This window comes from Mercenaria mercenaria, chromosome 15, assembly GCF_021730395.1.
Source record: "Mercenaria mercenaria strain notata chromosome 15, MADL_Memer_1, whole genome shotgun sequence".
NCBI lineage: Eukaryota > Metazoa > Mollusca > Bivalvia > Venerida > Veneridae > Mercenaria > Mercenaria mercenaria.
The window spans coordinates 8144838-8164408 of NC_069375.1; the positions used below are offsets into that span (position 1 = coordinate 8144838).

General features: G+C 35.8%; 1 protein-coding gene across 5 annotated transcripts in view; it reads right to left on the reverse strand.

The window, feature by feature from the left end:
- LOC123534907 (uncharacterized) overlaps nt 1-19571 on the reverse strand; it is a 233292-nt gene that overhangs the window by 37116 nt on the left and 176605 nt on the right. For all 5 annotated transcript variants that reach the window (XM_053524488.1, XM_053524491.1, XM_053524487.1 and 2 more), the window contains 3 exons: nt 8633-8812; nt 5630-5767; nt 4869-4935 (listed from right to left, as the gene is read on the reverse strand). In XM_053524488.1, coding sequence (XP_053380463.1) covers nt 4869-4935; nt 5630-5767; nt 8633-8812 — 385 coding nt within the window. The remainder of the gene's footprint in view (nt 1-4868; nt 4936-5629; nt 5768-8632; nt 8813-19571) is intronic.

Consider the following 19571-nt stretch of genomic DNA (forward strand, 5'->3'; position numbering starts at 1 on the left):
ACCCAGTTTTGAATCTGACTTAGATATCATCAAGACGAACATTCTGACCAATATTCATGAAGATCTCATGAAAAATATGGCCTCTAGAGAGGTCACAAGGTTTTTCTATTTTTAGATCTACTGACCTAGTTTTTAACCCCACGTGACCCAGTTTCGAACTTGACCTAGATATCAAAAAGGTAAACATTCTGACCTATTTTCATGAAGATCCATTGAAAAATATCGCCTTTAGAGAGGTCACAAGGTTTTCCTATTTTTAGACCTACTGACCTAGTTTTTGACCCCACGTGACCCAGTTTTGAATCTGACCTAGATATCATCAACATGAACATTCTGACTAATTTTCATGAAGATCCATTGAGAAATATGGCCACTAGAGAGGTCACAAGGTTTTTCTATTTTTAGATCTACTGACCTAGTTTTTGACCCCACATGACCCAGTTTCAAACTTGACCTAGATATCATCAAGGTGAACATTCTGACCAATATTCATGAAATCTCATGAAAAATATGGCCTCTAGAGAGGTCACAAGGTTTCTCTATTTTTAGATCTACTGACCTAGTTTTTAACCCCACGTAACCCAGTTTCGAACTTGACCTAGATATCATCAAGATGAACATTCTGACCAATTTTCATGAAGATGCATTGAGAAATATGGCCTCTAGAGAGGTCACAAGGTTTTTCTATTTTTAGACCTAATGACCTAGTTTTTGACCCTACGTGACCCAGTTTTGAACTTGACCTAGATATCATCAAGATAAACATTCTGACCAACATTCATGAAGATCTCATGAAAAATATGGCCTCTAGAGAGGTCACAAGGTTTTTCTATTTTTAGACCTACTGACCTAGTTTTTGACCCCACGTGACCCAGTTTCAAACTTGACCTAGATATCATCAAGGTGAACATTCTCACCAATTTTCATGAAGATCTTGTGAAATATATGGCCTCTAGAGAGGTCACAAGGTTTTTCTATTTTTAGACCTACTGACCTAGTTTTTGACGGCACGTGACCCAGTTTCGAACTTGACCTAGATATCATCAAGATGAACATTCTGACCAACTTTCATAAAGATCCCATGAAAATGTGACCTCTAGAGTGGTCACAAGCAAAAGTTTACGGACGCACGGACGCACTGACGGACGACGGACACCGCGCGATCACAAAAGCTCACCTTGTCACTTTGTGACAGGTGAGCTAAAAAGTTAGAAAAATACCTAAAATATTGAAAATCTAAAAATAGGATTTCTAAAAATAGACTAATTCATGGAATTTAAGGGGAAGAAACTCAGTACAAAAGTTAAAAAAAGGTTACTTCCCTTTGGCTCTAAGCCAATCAGAATGAGATATAGTGAAAATACATCAAAATTAACCTTAAATTCTAGGTAAAAGGGGACATAATTCAAGACAAATTAGTGTCAGAGTTATGCACCTTGTGTCACATGATGTGGGTGATGAGGTGGAACATCTATTTTAAGTCTGAATCAAATCCATTCAGTAGTAACTGAGATATAGTGAAAATTCATCAAAATTAACCTTAAATTCTAAGTAAAAAGGGGCATAATTCATGAAAAATTGGTGTCAGAGTTATGCACCTTGTGTCACATGATGTGGGTGATGAGGTGGAACATCTATTTTAAGTTTGAATCAAATCCATTTTGTAATAATTCAGATATAGTGAAAATACATCAAAATAAACCTTAAATTTAAAGTAAAAGGGGACATAATTCATAAAAAATTTATGTCAGAGTTAAGCACCTTATGTCACATCATCTGGGTGATGAGGTGGAACAACTATTTAAAGTTTTAATCAAATCCATTTAGTAATAACTGAGATATAGCGAAAATACAACAAAATTAACCTTAAATTCTAAGTAAAAAGGGGCATAATTCATGAAAAATTGGTGTCAGAGTTATGCACCTTGTGTCACATGATGTGGGTGATGAGGTGGAACATCTATTTTAAGTCTGAATCAAATCCATTCAGTAGTAACTGAGATATAGTGAAAATACATCAAAATCAACCTTAAATTCTAAGTAAAAAGGGGCATAATTCATAAAAAAAATGGTGTCAGAGTTATGCACCTTGTGTCACATGATGTGGGTGATGAGGTGGAACATCTATTTTAAGTTTGAATCAAATCCATTTAGTAATAACTGAGATATAGTGAAAATACAACAAAATTAACCTTAAATTCTAAGTAAAAGGGGACATAATTCATGAAAACTTGGTGTCAAGAGTTATGCACCTTGTGTCACATGATGTGGGTGATAAGGTGGAACATGTATTTTAAGTTTGAATCAAATCCATTTGGTAATAACTGAGATAATAGATTTCGGGACGCGACGGGACGGGACGCAACGTGACGCAACAGGACGCGACAAAACTGACTCCTATACACCCTCCTCAAACATGTTTGGTGGGGGTATAATAATTACGGATATAATCACACAAGATTTGTTTTCAAACAGTTACCGGTATTCTACGTTCGTTTTGCTCAGTCATTAAAATCCTTCGAACTCACTATCGGAATCACTGTCATCTGCCAATAATGAAAGTAGATCGGCCTGTGAAATCTGGGGGTCATAGGGATCAACAATCCAATATGATAATAAAACTGATAAGTGTGTGCGCAATAAAACTGTCAACAACTTTGATAAAAGATCAATGCATTGTATCGCATTATGTTGTCTTTGCCCCGCCCTCCGCTGTCAATCAAACTGCCCTTAGCCAACCATAAATCGATAAAGGGCCATTTGTTTCCAGTGGTATTTATCTCGGCACACATCAAAACAACACCTGGAATGTTGTTTACAACTTGTCAAGACAATGACAGTCTTTCGAAGTGGCGGATTTTCAAAGCAAAGGGGAGTTATACATTTGAAAGCTATAAACGGTTAGAATTAATTGACTTGAATTAGCTTTGAATAGCGAGATTGAAGTTTGCTATCGGATCAGTTTGAGTAAACGGTTATTAATTGTTGCCGATTGTGACAATAGGTGGTAGCATTATGTATACCCCTGGTATGTATCAATCGATTAACACACAATAATAATATCTCAATTCAAACCAATAATCGCCTTTGTTATGATCTTTTTAACTTTACAGATCAAATGGCCATTAATTATCAGCAATTAGCGATACCCCTTGTGTAAGTTTTATTGTTCACAATTCCATCTCTAAAAAATAACAATCCTTCATTATTTCAATAAGATTTACGATTTTTCATATTTCTTTCTTCAAAATACTATAAAAAATACTATTAAATTTATACAAAATTAGTTTTGTTTAACTAGGGTAACTATGGAGCGTAACGGCAATTGTAGTTTTTAGCCTAAACAATAAGCACGGAGAGTAGTCTCCCTTCACCAAAATGGCGAAAATATCTACACAAACTTCAGAATGCACTGCGTTCGATCCCAAAATTTGAAAGAGGATAATGACTGCGTTTAGTTATGCAGCCATAAGTCGACCCTTGAATTCAGAACATATATTCTGATCAAAAATTCTAGACGTATGGCCGGGGATATACGGTAGTATTTAACCAGTTTTCATTATACCTAGCCTCAGAGCTGGTCAGAAAATGAAGAACTTATCAAGAATTTTAAAAACTTTCTCTACAACAAATGCAAACTATCGAGTAACTAACGGGCCATGATGGCCCTAGATCACTCATCTGAGACAAACATTGTAATGTTTCATAGAAATCAGGTAGATAATGTGGCCTCACATGCTAACAAGGTTTTCCAGTGATCTGACTGACAGACCTAATTCTCCACCCCTGATGTACCATTTTGATGAAGAAATTCCATACTCAGAGCAAACATTTACCTAGTGTAATTTTCGGCAGTGTCTCACTGCCTTCTTCAGCACTGACTGACCGGTTATGGTAGGTCACGTGACGTAGGAAGGTCACGTGATCGGAGGAGAGGTCCGTAGACTGGGGGAAGCTCCAGGCCCCCGTCTCAATTGAGCGATGGTCTCCGCTGTTTTATTTCTTTTTATTTAAGTCAAAGAGGCTATAGAAATAAAACAGCGGAGACCATCACTCAATCCAGATGAGGGCCTGGAGCTTCCCCCCATCTACGGACCTCTCCTCCGATCACTTGACCTTCCTACATCACGTGACCTACCATAACCGGTCAGTCAGTGCTGAAGAAGGCAATGAGACACTGCCGAAAATTACACTAGGTAAATGTTTGCTCTGAGTATGGAATTTCTTCATCAAAATGTTAAATCCAGAGCATGGGAACAACATCATCAGTTTTGCCTGATGAACCAGTTCTGAACCTAACCTATTTTTCAACAAAACAAATATTCTAGTCAGGTTACATGTATCAGTTAGGAAAAAAGGCCTCTGGAATGGAGTGTCTTAACAAAGTTTAACTATTATAACCATAACCTACTTTTTATCCAAGTTGACCCAATTTTAATTTTGACTAGGATTTTATGAAGACAAACAGCCTTGCAAAGTTTTCTGTAAGTCATGTAGAAAATGTGTTTTTCTCTACGATTTAACCTAGTTTTTAATTCAACATAACCCAGTTTCTAGTCTGACCTAAAATTGATCGAGTTAAACATTCTGACCAAATTTCATGAACATCAGGTAAAACTGTGGCCTTTACAATGTTACTAGCTTTTCTATGATTTAACCTAATGCACAGATAACCTAGTGATATTTTACTGAGTCAAATATTCTTAGTTTCAGTAAGACTGGGCCAAACTATTAACATTTTGAGTGTAAATATAGTTAGATTGTTTATGACACACCATGACATAGGTCAATCACAACAGCTCACCTAGAACACTGTACTCAGGTGAGATAAAACGACAGCCAATTAGTACAAAGTATATATACTGTACCTTCTGAGGCAGCAACAGCACATTCAATGCCCAAAAATGGTCCACATTCTGTCTCCATATTCATATACTACAAAATAAACATACATTTTAAATTTAAACTAGTGTCAAAGGGTTCAAAAAATGACCTTTTGAAAGGTAACTTGGTTGTTGTGGTAATTTAAAGTGTTTTCAAGGATCTGATCAGAGAGGTTCAATGTCACACTGAACAAGAGCTGTTTGTAAAACACATATGCCCCAGTGATGACCTGTCTGAGGTAACTGGGTCAGTTTCACTCCTTGATTCTTAACTGCTAAGGAATCATGTCCTGAACCTATGAAGTCTGAAGGCAGTAGGTCCAAGAATTCTCCAGTTCTTGATATGAATCCATTCTTTGGCCTCAAAATCAATGTAAGGCCATCATATGAAATCTGATAAATATAAGCCTAAGCATTCTCAAGATAATCATCAGAAAACCTTTCAGTCTCAGTGTCAAAGTGACCCTGACCTTTGACCTTCATACCCTAAAACAAAATGGGTCATCTATTGAAAACAGGCTATGATCCTATGAAATCTGACAACTGCAGGACCAAGTGTTCTCCAGTTATTGATTAGAAACAAGATGGACTAGCAACATGAGCAAAGTACTTCAAAGGAGGACATAACTAAACTAAATTGTACAATGACTCAAATTTTAACTAAGATTATTGTTTTCCTACAGCTGTCTTTGAGTACTAAATTGCAATTATACTGTTCAATGTGTTGAAATATCAACAATACATACCAGCTGTTCTCTCTCAGCGAAGGCCAGTCTCTGTAATTCCTTCTTCTTGTATTTCTCTTTCAGGGTATTCAGGTAACAAGTCTGCTTTGACAGAATATCTTTACGCTTCGGAAAAGGTTTCAAACCTTCAAATGCAAGCTAAAATAAATGATAAGTGATAAGTTTTATTTACAAACAAGGGTCCAGTTTGAGGACCAGTCTAATACTTAAAACTGTAGCATCTGAGTGGTGATTATTGAGCAAATCGGTTTGTAAGATTTAAAAAAACAAACTGTTTGAGAACCAGTCTAAAGGCTACAGCATCTGACTGGTTGTCACTGAGTAAAACAGGGTTCAAGGTTAAAAAAACTGTCTAAAGACTAATTTGAACAGTGCTATAAAGAAAGTCATTTGTCTGATTTTATTTTTTACTATTGTTTGTTGAATATGACATGAAAGAAAAAGATTCTATCACTGGTTGCAGGTGTGGATGGGAATATCTGGCTCTCAAATAAGTGTTTACATGTTAATTTGGCACAGCCTTCTTATTGTCAAACAGTTACCAGTGTAAGAATCTAACAATATTTCACTACCAGCGATTCATACTCCCATAGAACTGCTTTGCAGGAGAAAATAAGAACAGTCAGTATCATCAAATAGTTCATGTTACACAAATAAATTCCCTTTAAGGGAGTAATGGTCATTAGTTTTCAACTGATGTTTTTTTCCATTTACCACTGTTTGAACAAATTTGAAAGAGGACCATAAAACGATGCCAAGGCCAAGTGTAATGAAGATCCACCAAGTGGTTCAAGGAAAAAAGTCATTTATAAACATTTCTACTTTAATCTCCAGTGGCCCTTCAAAGGGGCCAAGTGCTCCCATTTGAACAAATCTGGGAGAGAACTTTATAAAAATGCTACATACCAAGTTTGATTTAAATTCATCAAGCACATCAAGAGAAGAAAACTTTTAAAGGTATTCATAATTTTAGCGCTAGAGGCACAAAAAAGTGCACCCATTTGTATAAGAAGAAAGGACATTACAGTTATGCTTTAGACCTGGTTTGATGAAGATCAATAAAACTGTTTACGAGAAGAAGGTGTTTCAAGGTACTGTTTATTTTAGCTCAAGCAACCCCTAAATGGGACTAACTGCCCCTATTTTGGAACAGCTTTAGGAGAGAACTGTATGATGATGCTACAGACCAAGTCCAATGAAGATCAAACTTTTCCTGAAAAGAAGATGTTTGAAGGTTTTTCTATTTTTACACCTCCTGGCCCCTAAAATCTGAAATTGATGGGGAGATAACCTTATTATGATGCTACAGATCAAGTTTGATGGAGACCCATCAAGCAATTCATGAGAAGAAGTTATTTAAAGGTTTTTCTATTTCTAAATATTTCAGGTTACTGAATCTGTCAATTAACACATATTGTATCATGGTTCACCTGCAGTGTCATTATAACTGTTAACTTCTATCTGTAATATTCTTCAACTGAGGAAGAGGCGTGGCTATAAGCCGTACTCTAACTAAGTTAGAGAACATGTCTTAGGTCCCACCTACATATAGAATACTGTAGGGAAATGTTGAACTTTCTAAAACCATTCTCTATTTCAGTTAGAGTACGCTTGTCACGTGATAGTACCAATGCTTAAAATGGAATGTTAACTTGTCAATCGATACCATGGTATCATATGTCAGTTTAGCTCATGCCTATAGATGTTCATGATCCTCAACCTGTCATTTTACTCATCTTGACCATTCTCACCACTTCATATGTTTCATTATATCCAAAATGTCAGCCAATCCCTCCATGTCATATGTCAGTTAAGCACATGTCTTCAGATGTTTCATTATATCCAATATGTCAATTAATTCACCTTAACCAATCCATCCACATCATATGTCAGTTTAGCACATGCCTTCAGATGTTTCATTATATCCAATATGTCAATTAATTCACCTTAACCAATCCCTCCACATCATATGTCAGTTTAGCATATGCCTTTAGATGTTTCATTATATCCAATTTTAAGTCACCTTAACCAATCCCACCACATCATATGTCAGTTTAGCACATGCCTTCAGATGTTTCATTATATCCAATTTTAACTCACCTTAACCAATCCCTCCACATCATATGTCAGTTTAGCACATGCCTTCAGATGTTTCATTATATCCAATTTTAACTCACCTTAACCAATCCCACCACATCATATGTCAGTTAAGCACATGCCTTCAGATGTTTCATTATATCCAACATGTCAATTTACACACCTAAACCAATCCCTCCACATCATATGTCAGTTTAGCACATGCCTTCAGATGTTTCATTATATCCAATTTGTCAATTAACTCAACTTAACCAATCCATCCACATCATATGTCAGTTTAGCACATGCCTTCAGATGTTTCATTATATCCAATATGTCAATTAACCTTAACCAATCCCTCCACATCATATGTCAGTTTAACATATGCCTTCAGATGTTTCATTATATCCAATATGTCAATTAATTCACCTTAACCAATCCCTCCACATCATATGTCAGTTTAGTATATGCCTTCTGATGTTTCATTATATCTAATATGTCAATTAACTCACCGTAACCAATCCCTCCACATCATATGTCAGTTTAGCACATGCCTTCAGATGTTTCATTATATCCAATATGTCAATTAACTCACCTTAACCAATCCCTCCACATCATATGTCAGTTTAACATATGCCTTCAGATGTTTCATTATATCCAGTATGTCAATTAATTCACCTTAACAAATCCCTCCACATCATATGTCAGTTTAGTATATGCCTTCTGATGTTTCATTATATCCAATATGTCAATTAACTCACCTTAACCAATCCCTCCACATCATATGTCAGTTTAGCACATGCCTTCAGATGTTTCATTATATCCAATATGTCAATTAACTCACCTTAACCAATCCCTCCACATCATATGTCAGTTTAGCACATGCCTTCAGATGTTTCATTATATCCAATATGTCAATTAACTCACCTTAACCAATCCCTCCACATCATATGTCAGTTTAGCACATGCCTTCAGGTGTTTCATGATCCCCATGGTATCTGTCTTCTGTAGAATGTCTTTCTCATGCAGTTTCAGTATGGCAAGAGAAAATCGAAATAAAACTTTAGGACCTTCCAACAGAAAACAATCCCATATTCTCAACAGGGTCTGAAAACAGAACAGATCATTTCATGAAAACTAACTGATAAGGTTTAGGAGTATAACATCAAAACACAGCAATATTTGATTAAAGCAAATATAACATTTTTACCAACAATCTACCTGACCATTACATATTCTACTGTACTGTCCTGTATGATGGATACTTAAAATATTCTAAAAAGGTTGTCCTCCTTTAAAAATGGATGCCATTTGTAAAGAAATAAAAATAAACAATTGCCGAAAACTATGTTCCACCTAGTTCTGTGAAAGTTCAAAACTGGGGCATTATTGCAAATGCATCCAAACGAAGATTATGTAATAGTTCCTTGAAAATGGTGAGTTTCTAAAGGTGCTGAAATTGTGGCCCCATAATGCAAGCCTTTTCCAGAATTCAATGCAGATACCTGTAGACTGACATTTCGTGGGCTGAGCGCGAAACTATTGTAACTGTATACAGATAAAGAACAAGATACAATAGTTTCGCGCTCAGCCCTCGATTTGTTTTGTAGGGTAATATACATGTTTTATATGCTGTTCAATTTTCGTGTGAAAAAGAAAGTTTTCTTGTCATGATTTGGTGCTGTTTGATTTTGTTTTCTCTCAAAAAGTAAGGCTAACCCTTAAATGGACAAGCCTAACACATTGTAAATCATCTGATACACGGCTGCTCAGAGTTCAGATGCACAAGGGTGTTAGCCTGATGAACCATGGTATATTAAATTATAAACCATGACAATTTTCATTCTAGCATAAAACTACTATTATTGTCATTTTCCGGGGGATGTTTTAATAAGAGAGTAAATGAGAGTCAACAAGGAGCTCATTATAACACCATTCTATATAGGTCATGTGGCAACTTTCAAGCTTTTGATTGTGGAGGAAGACCCAAAGTGCCCCTCCAGGCTTCATGCAGGCATAAGCGGGCATCTGGGTAGAATGGCCGACATTCTGTAAGCCAGCTGGATAACATCCAAGCTAGCTTGAAAGGAAATGATAGTTTGTAGATAGTTATTATTTAATTTAGCTTTTTGACATGTTTTATGCTGGAACAGTTGGTTTGGGCACCAACCAATCCCTCAGGTTTCAGCAGATGTTATAACATGAAAAAAAATGCAATATCCCAACATGCTCATAAAACATTTTATGATGAAAAGTATCTTCATTCATCACATAGTATAATGAATCTGACATCATGCAGCAAATTTAAGATCATAACAGTATCTCTTAGAAAGTCAAACCCAATGGTCATACATGTTTCATTTTTCATGTTTCATTTCCTTCTGTGTTAATGGAAAAAAGAATTGAACTCTGTTAGAATAAAAAAAAAATCTCTGTTTTATCAGTTTTACAACATCTTGGCAAAAATCAGAAATTTTTTTCAGGCAGAAAAATGTACCCAATCATATAATGAAGTAAAAACATTCTGTGATACAATAGAATTTTTATTCTTTTGAATATCACTGGGTGGACAGTTTGCAAACATTTAGAGCATCCGTATCAACTTACATACAGGTATATCAGATATTTAACCGGACAAATTAAACTGAAATTAACACTGAAAAAAATCTACTGTATCAAACCTCAGTGAAACATGATCTGAAGTTCATAATGTTTAATTATAATCTACATCCCTATAGTGTGACCACACAGACCTGATGTCAGACCTGGTGTCGCAAATTTGAAATAAATATGTTTGTATTAGATAATATATAACAACACTGTATCTAGGTGGCCGCCTCTGTCTCATGCTAGTGTAACAATAGGTCAGCCTTCATTTAACAGGGTAAATTACAGTACCTACATTCAATATGTTGACCCTTTAAACTTATCTTAATACATGAATTTGATGAAAATTTGTATCATACAGGTATTTCATTACTGTGTTTTTGTGATCAGTTTAATGGTTATAATGATAAGTTTATTTGTGATGGCAATAAAGCTTCTATGCAACCTCACAAGAGTTAACACCACTGCTCTCATACATCAACACCTCTCATAGAGCTAAGAACTCTGCTCTCACAGAGTGAATGCCTTTGCTTTCAGAGTGAAGAACTCTGCGCTCACAGAGTGAATGCCTTTGCTCTCAGAGTGCAGAACTCTGCTCTCACAGAGAGAATGCCTTTGCTCTTACAGAGCTTAGAACTCTGCTCTCACAGAGTGAATGCCTTTCAGGCTTTGCTCTCAGAGTGAAGAACTCTGCTCTCACAGAATGAATGCCTTTGCTCTTATAGAGCTAAGAAATCTGCTCTCACAGAGTGAATGCCTTTGCTCTCATAGAGCTAAGAACTCTGCTCTCACAGAGTAAATGCCTTTGCTCTCATAGAGCTAAGAAATCTGCTCTCACAGAGTGAATGCCTTTCAGGCTTTGCTCTCAGAGTGAAGAACTCTGCTCTCACAGAATGAATGCCTTTGCTCTTATAGAGCTAAGAAATCTGCTCTCACAGAGTGAATGCCTTTGCTCCCATAGAGCTAAGAACTGCTCTCACAGAGTGAATGCCTTTGCTCTCATAGAGCTAAAAATCTGCTCTCACAGAGTGAATGCCTTTCAGGCTTTGCTCTCAGAGGGAAGAACTCTGCTCTCACAGAATGAATGCCTTTGCTCTTATAGAGCTAAGAAATCTGCTCTCACAGAGTGAATGCCTTTGCTCTCATAGAGCTAAGAACTCTGCTCTAACAGAGTGAATGCCTTTGCTCTTATAGAGCTAAGAAATCTGCTCTCACAGAGTGAATGCCTTTCAGTTTGCTCTCAGAGTGAAGAACTCTGCTCTCACAGAATGAATGCCTTTGCTTTTATAGAGCTAAGAAATCTGCTCTCACAGACTGAATGCCTTTGCTCTGAGTGAAGAACTCTGCTCTCACAGAGTGAATGCCTTTGCTTTCAGAGTGAAGAATTCTGCTCTCACAGAGTGAATGCCTTTGCTCTCATAGAGCTAAGAACTCTGCTCTCACAGAATGAATGACTTTGCTCTCAAAGTGAAGAAATCTGCTCTCACAGAGTGAATGCCTTTGCTCTCATAGAGCCAAGAACTCTGATCTCACAGAGTGAATGCCTTTGCTCTCATAGAGCCAAGAACTCTGATCTCACAGAGTGAATGCCTTTGCTCTCAGAGTGAAGAACCTTGGTCTCACAGAGTGAATGCCTTTGCTCTCATAGAGCTAAGAACTCTGCTCTCACAGAGTGAATGCCTTTCAGGCTTTGCTCTCAGAGTGAAGAACTCTGCTCTCACAGAGTGAATGCCTTTGCTCTCATAGAAGGAACTCTGATCTCACAGTTGAATGCCTTTGCTCTCAGAGTGAAGAACTCTGCTCTCACAGAGTGAATGCCTTTGCTCTTATAGAGCTAAGAACTCTGCTCTGACAGAGTGAATGCCTTTGCTCTCATAGAAGAAACTCTGCTCTCACAGAGCGAATATACTCTCACATGGTGAATGCCTTTGCTCTCATAGAAGAAAGTCAGAGAGAATCTACTCTCACATGGTGAATGTCTTTGCTCTCATAGAAGAAAGTCAGAGAGAATCTACTCTCACATGGTGAATGTCTTTGCTCTCATAGAAGAAAGTCAGAGAGAATCTACTCTCATATGGTGAATGTCTTTGCTCTCATAGAAGAAAGTCAGAGAGAATCTACTCTCACATGGTGAATGCCTTTGCTCTCATAGAAGAAAGTCAGAGAGAATCTACTCTCACATGGTGAATGTCTTTGCATTCATAGATTGGACAACTCTTCTCACTTAAAGGCAGTCAATCACATTTTAGCAACATTTAATGACTTTTTTTTTCAGAATTGATACATTCTGTTAGAGGTATATATAACGAATAATCAGGTTCATTATATATTGAAAGATCCCTGTTAGAAATGTTTCTCCTATTGTTTTTTTTTTCTTTATAACACTTTGTAATTACCTCCCTTTAATATGAAAATGCTTAAAATATAGGTAATTAGTTCAATTTCAAAATAATATCTAGTTTTATACTTCTGTTTCATAGGTTTCACTGGTTATTTCAATAATGTGAACCAAAAGAAATGTTTAAAATTATCTGTCTTTTCGAATTCATTTTATTCAAAAAGGGAGGTAAAAATAATTCTACAAAATTTTAATGCCTTTTAATGAATTTCATCTAAAGATTGATTTCCTAATTGTCAATGTAAATCTTTAACCGATATAAAACAAGTGTTGTTTTATCCAAATCATTTCTTAGGTAAAGTACGTTGATCAAATTAATCCTTCATTATACAGTCGAATACCGTTGCCTCGATATTCAAGGGACTGTAAAAATTGCATCGACGTATCCGAAGTTCGACGTAACGATATCGACTATCTGGGACTACTTTGTACTTGTGTCAGACGTGCTTGCATGGTGTTTTATAACACTAATTATTTGGAATTCATGGAGCGGAATTCATATAAGTTTTAAGTAGCTTGTTTTCCAATCCATTCGATTGAAAATTTCTTTGTTTGTTTGTACTATTTTGATTGATGTATGTCTTTTTATCAAACTTTGTTAATTTAAATATAGTACTCATGTTTGTATATACAATTTGTGGAAATAAATACAGTTTAAACTAATTATTGGGAATTAAATGCAAACTTCCTGACATTTAAATTGGATTAAAGATTAAATAACACTTACAAACTAACTTGAATATGATTGATACATCGCCGCACAACAATAGTTTGATTTTCACACCTTACAAATAACATGGATATTTTTTGACAAGCTGTGATATCGACGAATCCAGGTGTTAAAACAATACAGGTAAGTTGACGGGAGTGAAAAATCTCATCGAGCTAAACAAAATGTCCAGCTAATCATATCGAGGTAATGATAAATAATTACATTAAGATAAACAAGAGTGCAAGAATGTCACAATATACGCCCGTCACAGCAAATTTCTTTACTCTAGCACCTGTATTTGCAAATGGAGTTTTAACTTTGTGGTTGTTTAGTAATAACTAAGTGTTTTGTTTTTCTAAGTCCACAAAAAAAAACTCCTTACCAGGTAGAGATACCTTAAAATACACCTAAAATTGGAAAGTAACATCTATGTTGTACCACAGATAAGTGGTCTTGGTTTTTCCCTACGGTCAATTATAAAAAAGTTACAATATAAGTTATTTATAGTAACAACTAAGGGAAGTTAATCTTAAAAAAAAAAAAAAAAAAAAAAAAAAAAATTGTAAGTCCTCACAAAAATCTTTACCAGGTAGAGACTGGTCAAAATAAACCTCAAAATTGGATGTAGCATGCATATTGTACTACAGAAAAGTGGTCTCGATTTTTCCCTATGACTAGTAATGAAAAAGTTACAATATAAGCTATTTATAGTAACAACAAAGGGAAGTAATTCGAAAGAAGAGAACTGCGCATGACACTTCCTCTTATGATGGTGTATAATTGTGTCAAGTTACATCAAAATCCCTCCATGCATGAAGAAGAAATGCTTCGGACAAAGTCATTCTTGTATCTGACCTTTGGCCTCTAAGTGTGACCTTGACCTTAGACCTAGGGACCTGGTTCTTGCGCATGACACTACGTCTCGTGGTGGTGAACATTTGTGCCAAGTTATATCAAAATCCCTCTATGCATGAAGAAGACATGCTCCGGACAAGGTTTTCATTCTTGTATCCTTTGACCTCTAAGTGTGACCTTGACCTTAGACCTAGAGACCTGGTTCTTGCGCATGACACTCCGCCTCATGGTGGTGAACATTTGTGCCGAGTTATATCAAAATCCCTCTATGCATGAAGAAGAAATACTCCAGACAAAGTTTTCATTCTTGTATCCTTTGACCTCTAAGTGTGACCTTGACCTTAGACCTAGGGACCTGGTTCTTGCGCATGACACTCCTTCTCATGATGATGAACAATTGTGCCAACTTTCATCAAAATCCCTCTATGCATGAAGAAGATATGCTCCGGACAAAGTCATTCTTGAATTTGACCTTTGACCTCTAAGTGTGACCTTGACCTTAGACCTAGGGACCTGGTTCTTGCGCATGACACTCCGTCTCATGATGGTGAACAACTGTGCCAAGTTTCATCAAAATCCCTTCATGTATGTAGAAGATATGCTCCGGACAAGGTCTGTGGACGCCGCCCGCCCGCCCGCCCGCCCGCCAGGGGCGTTCCCATAATACGTCCCGTTTTTCAAACGGGCGTATAATAGGGAAAAATCGGGACCGACTGAAACACATCGTGCTAACCGGAGTATCGAGCTAACCGATATCGAGGTAACGATATTCAACTGTAGATAGTTTACGTAGGATTTCTTTTTCTCAAAGAATTCTCTTTATGGACTCTATCTGACATAATGTGAAATCTACGTCTGACCAATCAGAATTGCAAAGTCAGTCGTGTTGATGCTCTTCAGCATGTAGAGCTGTTCTTCGAAAATTATTGCTACAGTCACATTGGTCTTCAGGGATAAGAAGCCACATTTTTTGAAAAATAACTTACTCTGATTGGTCAAAGAAGTAGGTTGCACACTATAAAAAGATAGAGCACATCAAAAAGGTTGAGCATGCCCCAGGGCCTGTCCTGGAGTGCCTTAGAATTTTTCAGTTTCCAGCCACATCCCTAATTTGTTAGCATTTAGTGACAAAATTACAGGTACTTTTACACTCAAACATTTTTATAAGAAGCCTAAATCGAGGGCTTGGCGCAAAACTATTGTATCTTGTTCTTTATTTATATACACTTACAATAGTTTTGCACCAAGCCCTCGAAATGTGTGTGTACTTAAAACTGTTAAGGTGAGTAAAACTTTATCAAACCTTATCACAAAGGTTATCACAGTTCCACCATTACATATCACTTAACTCTACTTCAATAATCCTGCAGTGTAGGGTGATTAGCTTATATGGCAATGTATGTCAGTGTAACAGCCACTCCGGCACCAGGTAAACATTTACTTATATATTGACCTTATATGAAATGTGATAAAACACTGATAACTCTATTGCCCTAATCAACAGATTAAAATATTTACAATAAAATATTTTGACCAAACAAAGTTTGACCTACCAAAATCAAGTACAGATATCGAATTATAGGCCATGCTAATTAAAGAAAGAGTCAAATAATTTCTTGCATCCGAAACTTAAAGACATAAAAACATTGAAGTACATGTCAAGCAAAACAAAACAACAACACTTTTTTTGTGGCAGAAAAAAGTTACAATAAAAAGAATTAGTCTGACTGCAGTCGGATTGCTGTTAATTAAATATGGGAAACACGCGCTCTCTGAAGAGCATCCAGGCTCACTTCAGAGAATTCAAATGGTCCCTGGCCGGTTCTTCTGATATTTTCTGTCATTTGAAACTCTAGGTATGTTTATCAGCACCCTTCTACTGTAGTAATTCAAACAAAAGGATACTTTATTCTTTCACATTATATTTGTTGAAGGAAACTGTTTTCTCATAAAATATGTTTAAATTCAGGGATAAGCAATCCATTTAAAATCTAGCAGAAACCTATGTCACTTTTGTTTGACCTTTTGTTGTCTTCTGTGTAGGATATTGAACACTTTTCTCTTGTTTAACTTAAATTCTAACAAGATCCGCAGCAACTGCTATATAAACATACAGCGAAATTGCCTATACATGAATCTACGATAAAATATGGTTGGCTGTTACATTTCACCCCCCTATAACATAAGATATTCTACTTCAGTTCCATTACATACAAATTATTCCAGGGCCAAACGGTTGAAAACAGCATTTCAAAAACATAAATATAATAAAAAGTCATACTGACTTATGTATAGGTCCATAAAACACGTTTTGATCTCTACGAGCGAATTCAATTAGCTTAATTATGATTCAGCGGTGACGTCATAAATATATGACATAATGTATGACGTCATAATGATGTGACGTCACATAAAAGTTAAGCTCGTCACTCGTAACACAGGGTCAACTTGCCTAATTTGATGATTCTGTTCATAATTAGTTTGCGAGCTGTTAGATACTAATTTATGAATACTTCTCGAAATTATGATAAAAAAGGAACAAATATCTATACGTTCCATTGGCTATGCAACATTTTCTAACCATAGGGGGTAAATTGTAACAGCATTTGACCCGAATGACGTATTACGCTGAAAATGTAGTACTGTAAAATGCGAATTATTTGCGTTGTTAGAATCGAAATAATAAATATGTTCCAATAATTTTATCAATTAATAAAACATGGGCAGTCGTTAGGATGCAAAAAATTAAATCACGAGTGCAAAACGCATCCAAACTCCTGCCCATATTTTGTTAACTGATAAAATATAGGAACAGATTTATTATTTCTTAATCAATCAACATAAAATGGCAGACATCAGCCACCACAGATTCTGCTTTATCATATTTAAACTTTCTGCATTTTTGCTTTTTCTCAAAAAAGAAAAATAAAGACCACCATCAATACATTTCTGATTGTCAGGCTAGATAAATTAAGTAGTTGTTTCTTAGACATTGCTCTTTTTTCTTTTTAATTAATAATTAGTAAGATTTTTTTTCTACAATCTAAGAACTCTTTCAAACAGCCACAAAATTGCTTTTTCTTTCTTTTTTTTTGCATTTGACCCTATGTCAAACTTGGAAATCTTTAAAGTAATGATAAAACATCAAAAACTTGAAAGTTACAGACTTCAGAACATTTCTTTTTGAAGATCCTTCAATGTCTGAACTACACAGCCCAGACTCAAAAAACTGGAAAGTTGTTAAGAGAGAGAAGTCAAGTGTCTACAATCACAGATATGTTTTTATAAACAATTTGTCCCAGGGTGATGATAAATGACTTCTAAACAGAGAGTCTGTTAGGTCCCTTCTGTCAGTTGGTACATTACTGGGGAGGGAGTGGATATAAACAGTACATTGATATACTGCCAGCAAATATGAACAAACTTGAAACACTATGAAAACATTTATGCTTTTATAATTATCTAAAACTGCTAATTCAAACAAACTACATTACTTTCAAAGGTTTTTTTTAGCTACAATCATTAGGTTAGACCAAAATAATCTTCGGTGTTTGCTCAAATTTCTACGGTCATTAGTATAGTACTGTGAGATCATTCAATATCATGGGAATGATGGAAAGTCTGTGGTTTTTATTACCCTTACCTTGCTAAATTTCTATAATTGACTTATTCATCTTCTAATTTGGACAGTAACATTATCTGTTAAAGGTGTGCTTACCAAAAAGATACTGACCGAATGGCGAACAGTGCAGATCATGATCAGACTGCATGGATGTGCAGGCTGATCATGATCTACACTGGTCACAAAGGCAGAATCAGTTGTTTCCAGCAAGTTTAGGGTTAATGGCCAGAACATCTATTATGTGGGGGATATCAATTTGCGGATTTCGATATGCAGATACAGAAATGGAACCTGTATTTAATTAGTCCAACCAAAGAATCCTTCAAAATAAATACCCCTACAAATATTTATGAATGAACAGTACTGCATGATCAGACTTGGTACAGACCTAATAACGCAAATGGGACTTCAGGTTAATTGATTTCTAACTTATATGTGTGCATATGTGAGGGGCCAAGTATAAATCTTTGGGTGAGTGCTTTATAAATCTCTGCTTGGAGTACTTTGCTCTGTTAAGTAGACAGTTCTGTGTGGAATCGGTGCAATCTTTAATCCAATAAAAGGCAATTAAAAATGAGAATAATTTTTCCTAAAATTGTCAAGATTTTCAATTGCACTTAAAATTTTTTACCAAGCAGTTTCATCGTTCTACAAACAGGTATAAGTACCATTAACTTGATTGTGCTTCTCACTTTAAAGTAGTTCACTAACTGATAAAATATTCCGGTATCATCCGGGTTGCCAGTTTTCAAGTTTTAAGACAACAAGAAGGTGACAAGAAAGACTGTTTTCAATAATGAAATTGATTAAAATGTTGACACAGAGATAAAGAAAATTTACAGCAATTTTCTCACCTACTCTTTCTGTTTTTCTGTATTTATGACTTTAAAATTATATTAACTTTTTTTTCTTATTTTTCTGCAGTTTTGAATTTACTTCTATTTTTGAATTTCCTGTGAAACCCTCCTTTTTGAAAAGCTGATTATATGTTATCATTCTGCTTTATTTTCGAATACATGCACAAAATCGTCACCTCAATGCAAGAAGTGGATAACTGCATTGACTTAAAGAAGGACTTATTCACTTTTTGCGCTAAGGTTATGAAATGTAGACATAGTAGACTTTAAGGCTCATAATGCCTTTGTGTATAAGGTGGCTGCCACCATTTTGAGGTTGAGAAGCCCATGAGGGCAAACACTGCCTAATAATAATAATAAAATGTGCTGTATGAATGTGCCCATAGATTTGAATTTAGTTCCATGCTATTTTATGTTTGACTACGAGTTCTCTTGTTCATTATTTTATTGCTACCTATGTCACTTAATAGATATGCTGGCTATAAAAGTGTTTATAGATCTTGACATGTTTAGAAGACTACATAGCTGAGATTTTCTTACAATATCAGATTTACATTATACATAGGAGAGCTCCAGTATTTGTTACTGTCAATAAATGTACCTTCAAAAACTCATTCTGAACATGATATTTAACTAGTTATGCAGATAAAATGTAATTTATTTTTAAACCAGAGCTGTCAGTGGACAGCGCGCTCGACTATTCTCAGTGCTTGATAGTATAAAAAGCAATGAGTAAACTTTAACATTAAAAGCATATCTAAGTTTCGTAAAAGGGGCCATATTTCAGTCAAAATGCCTCGAAGAAGTTGCCTCCT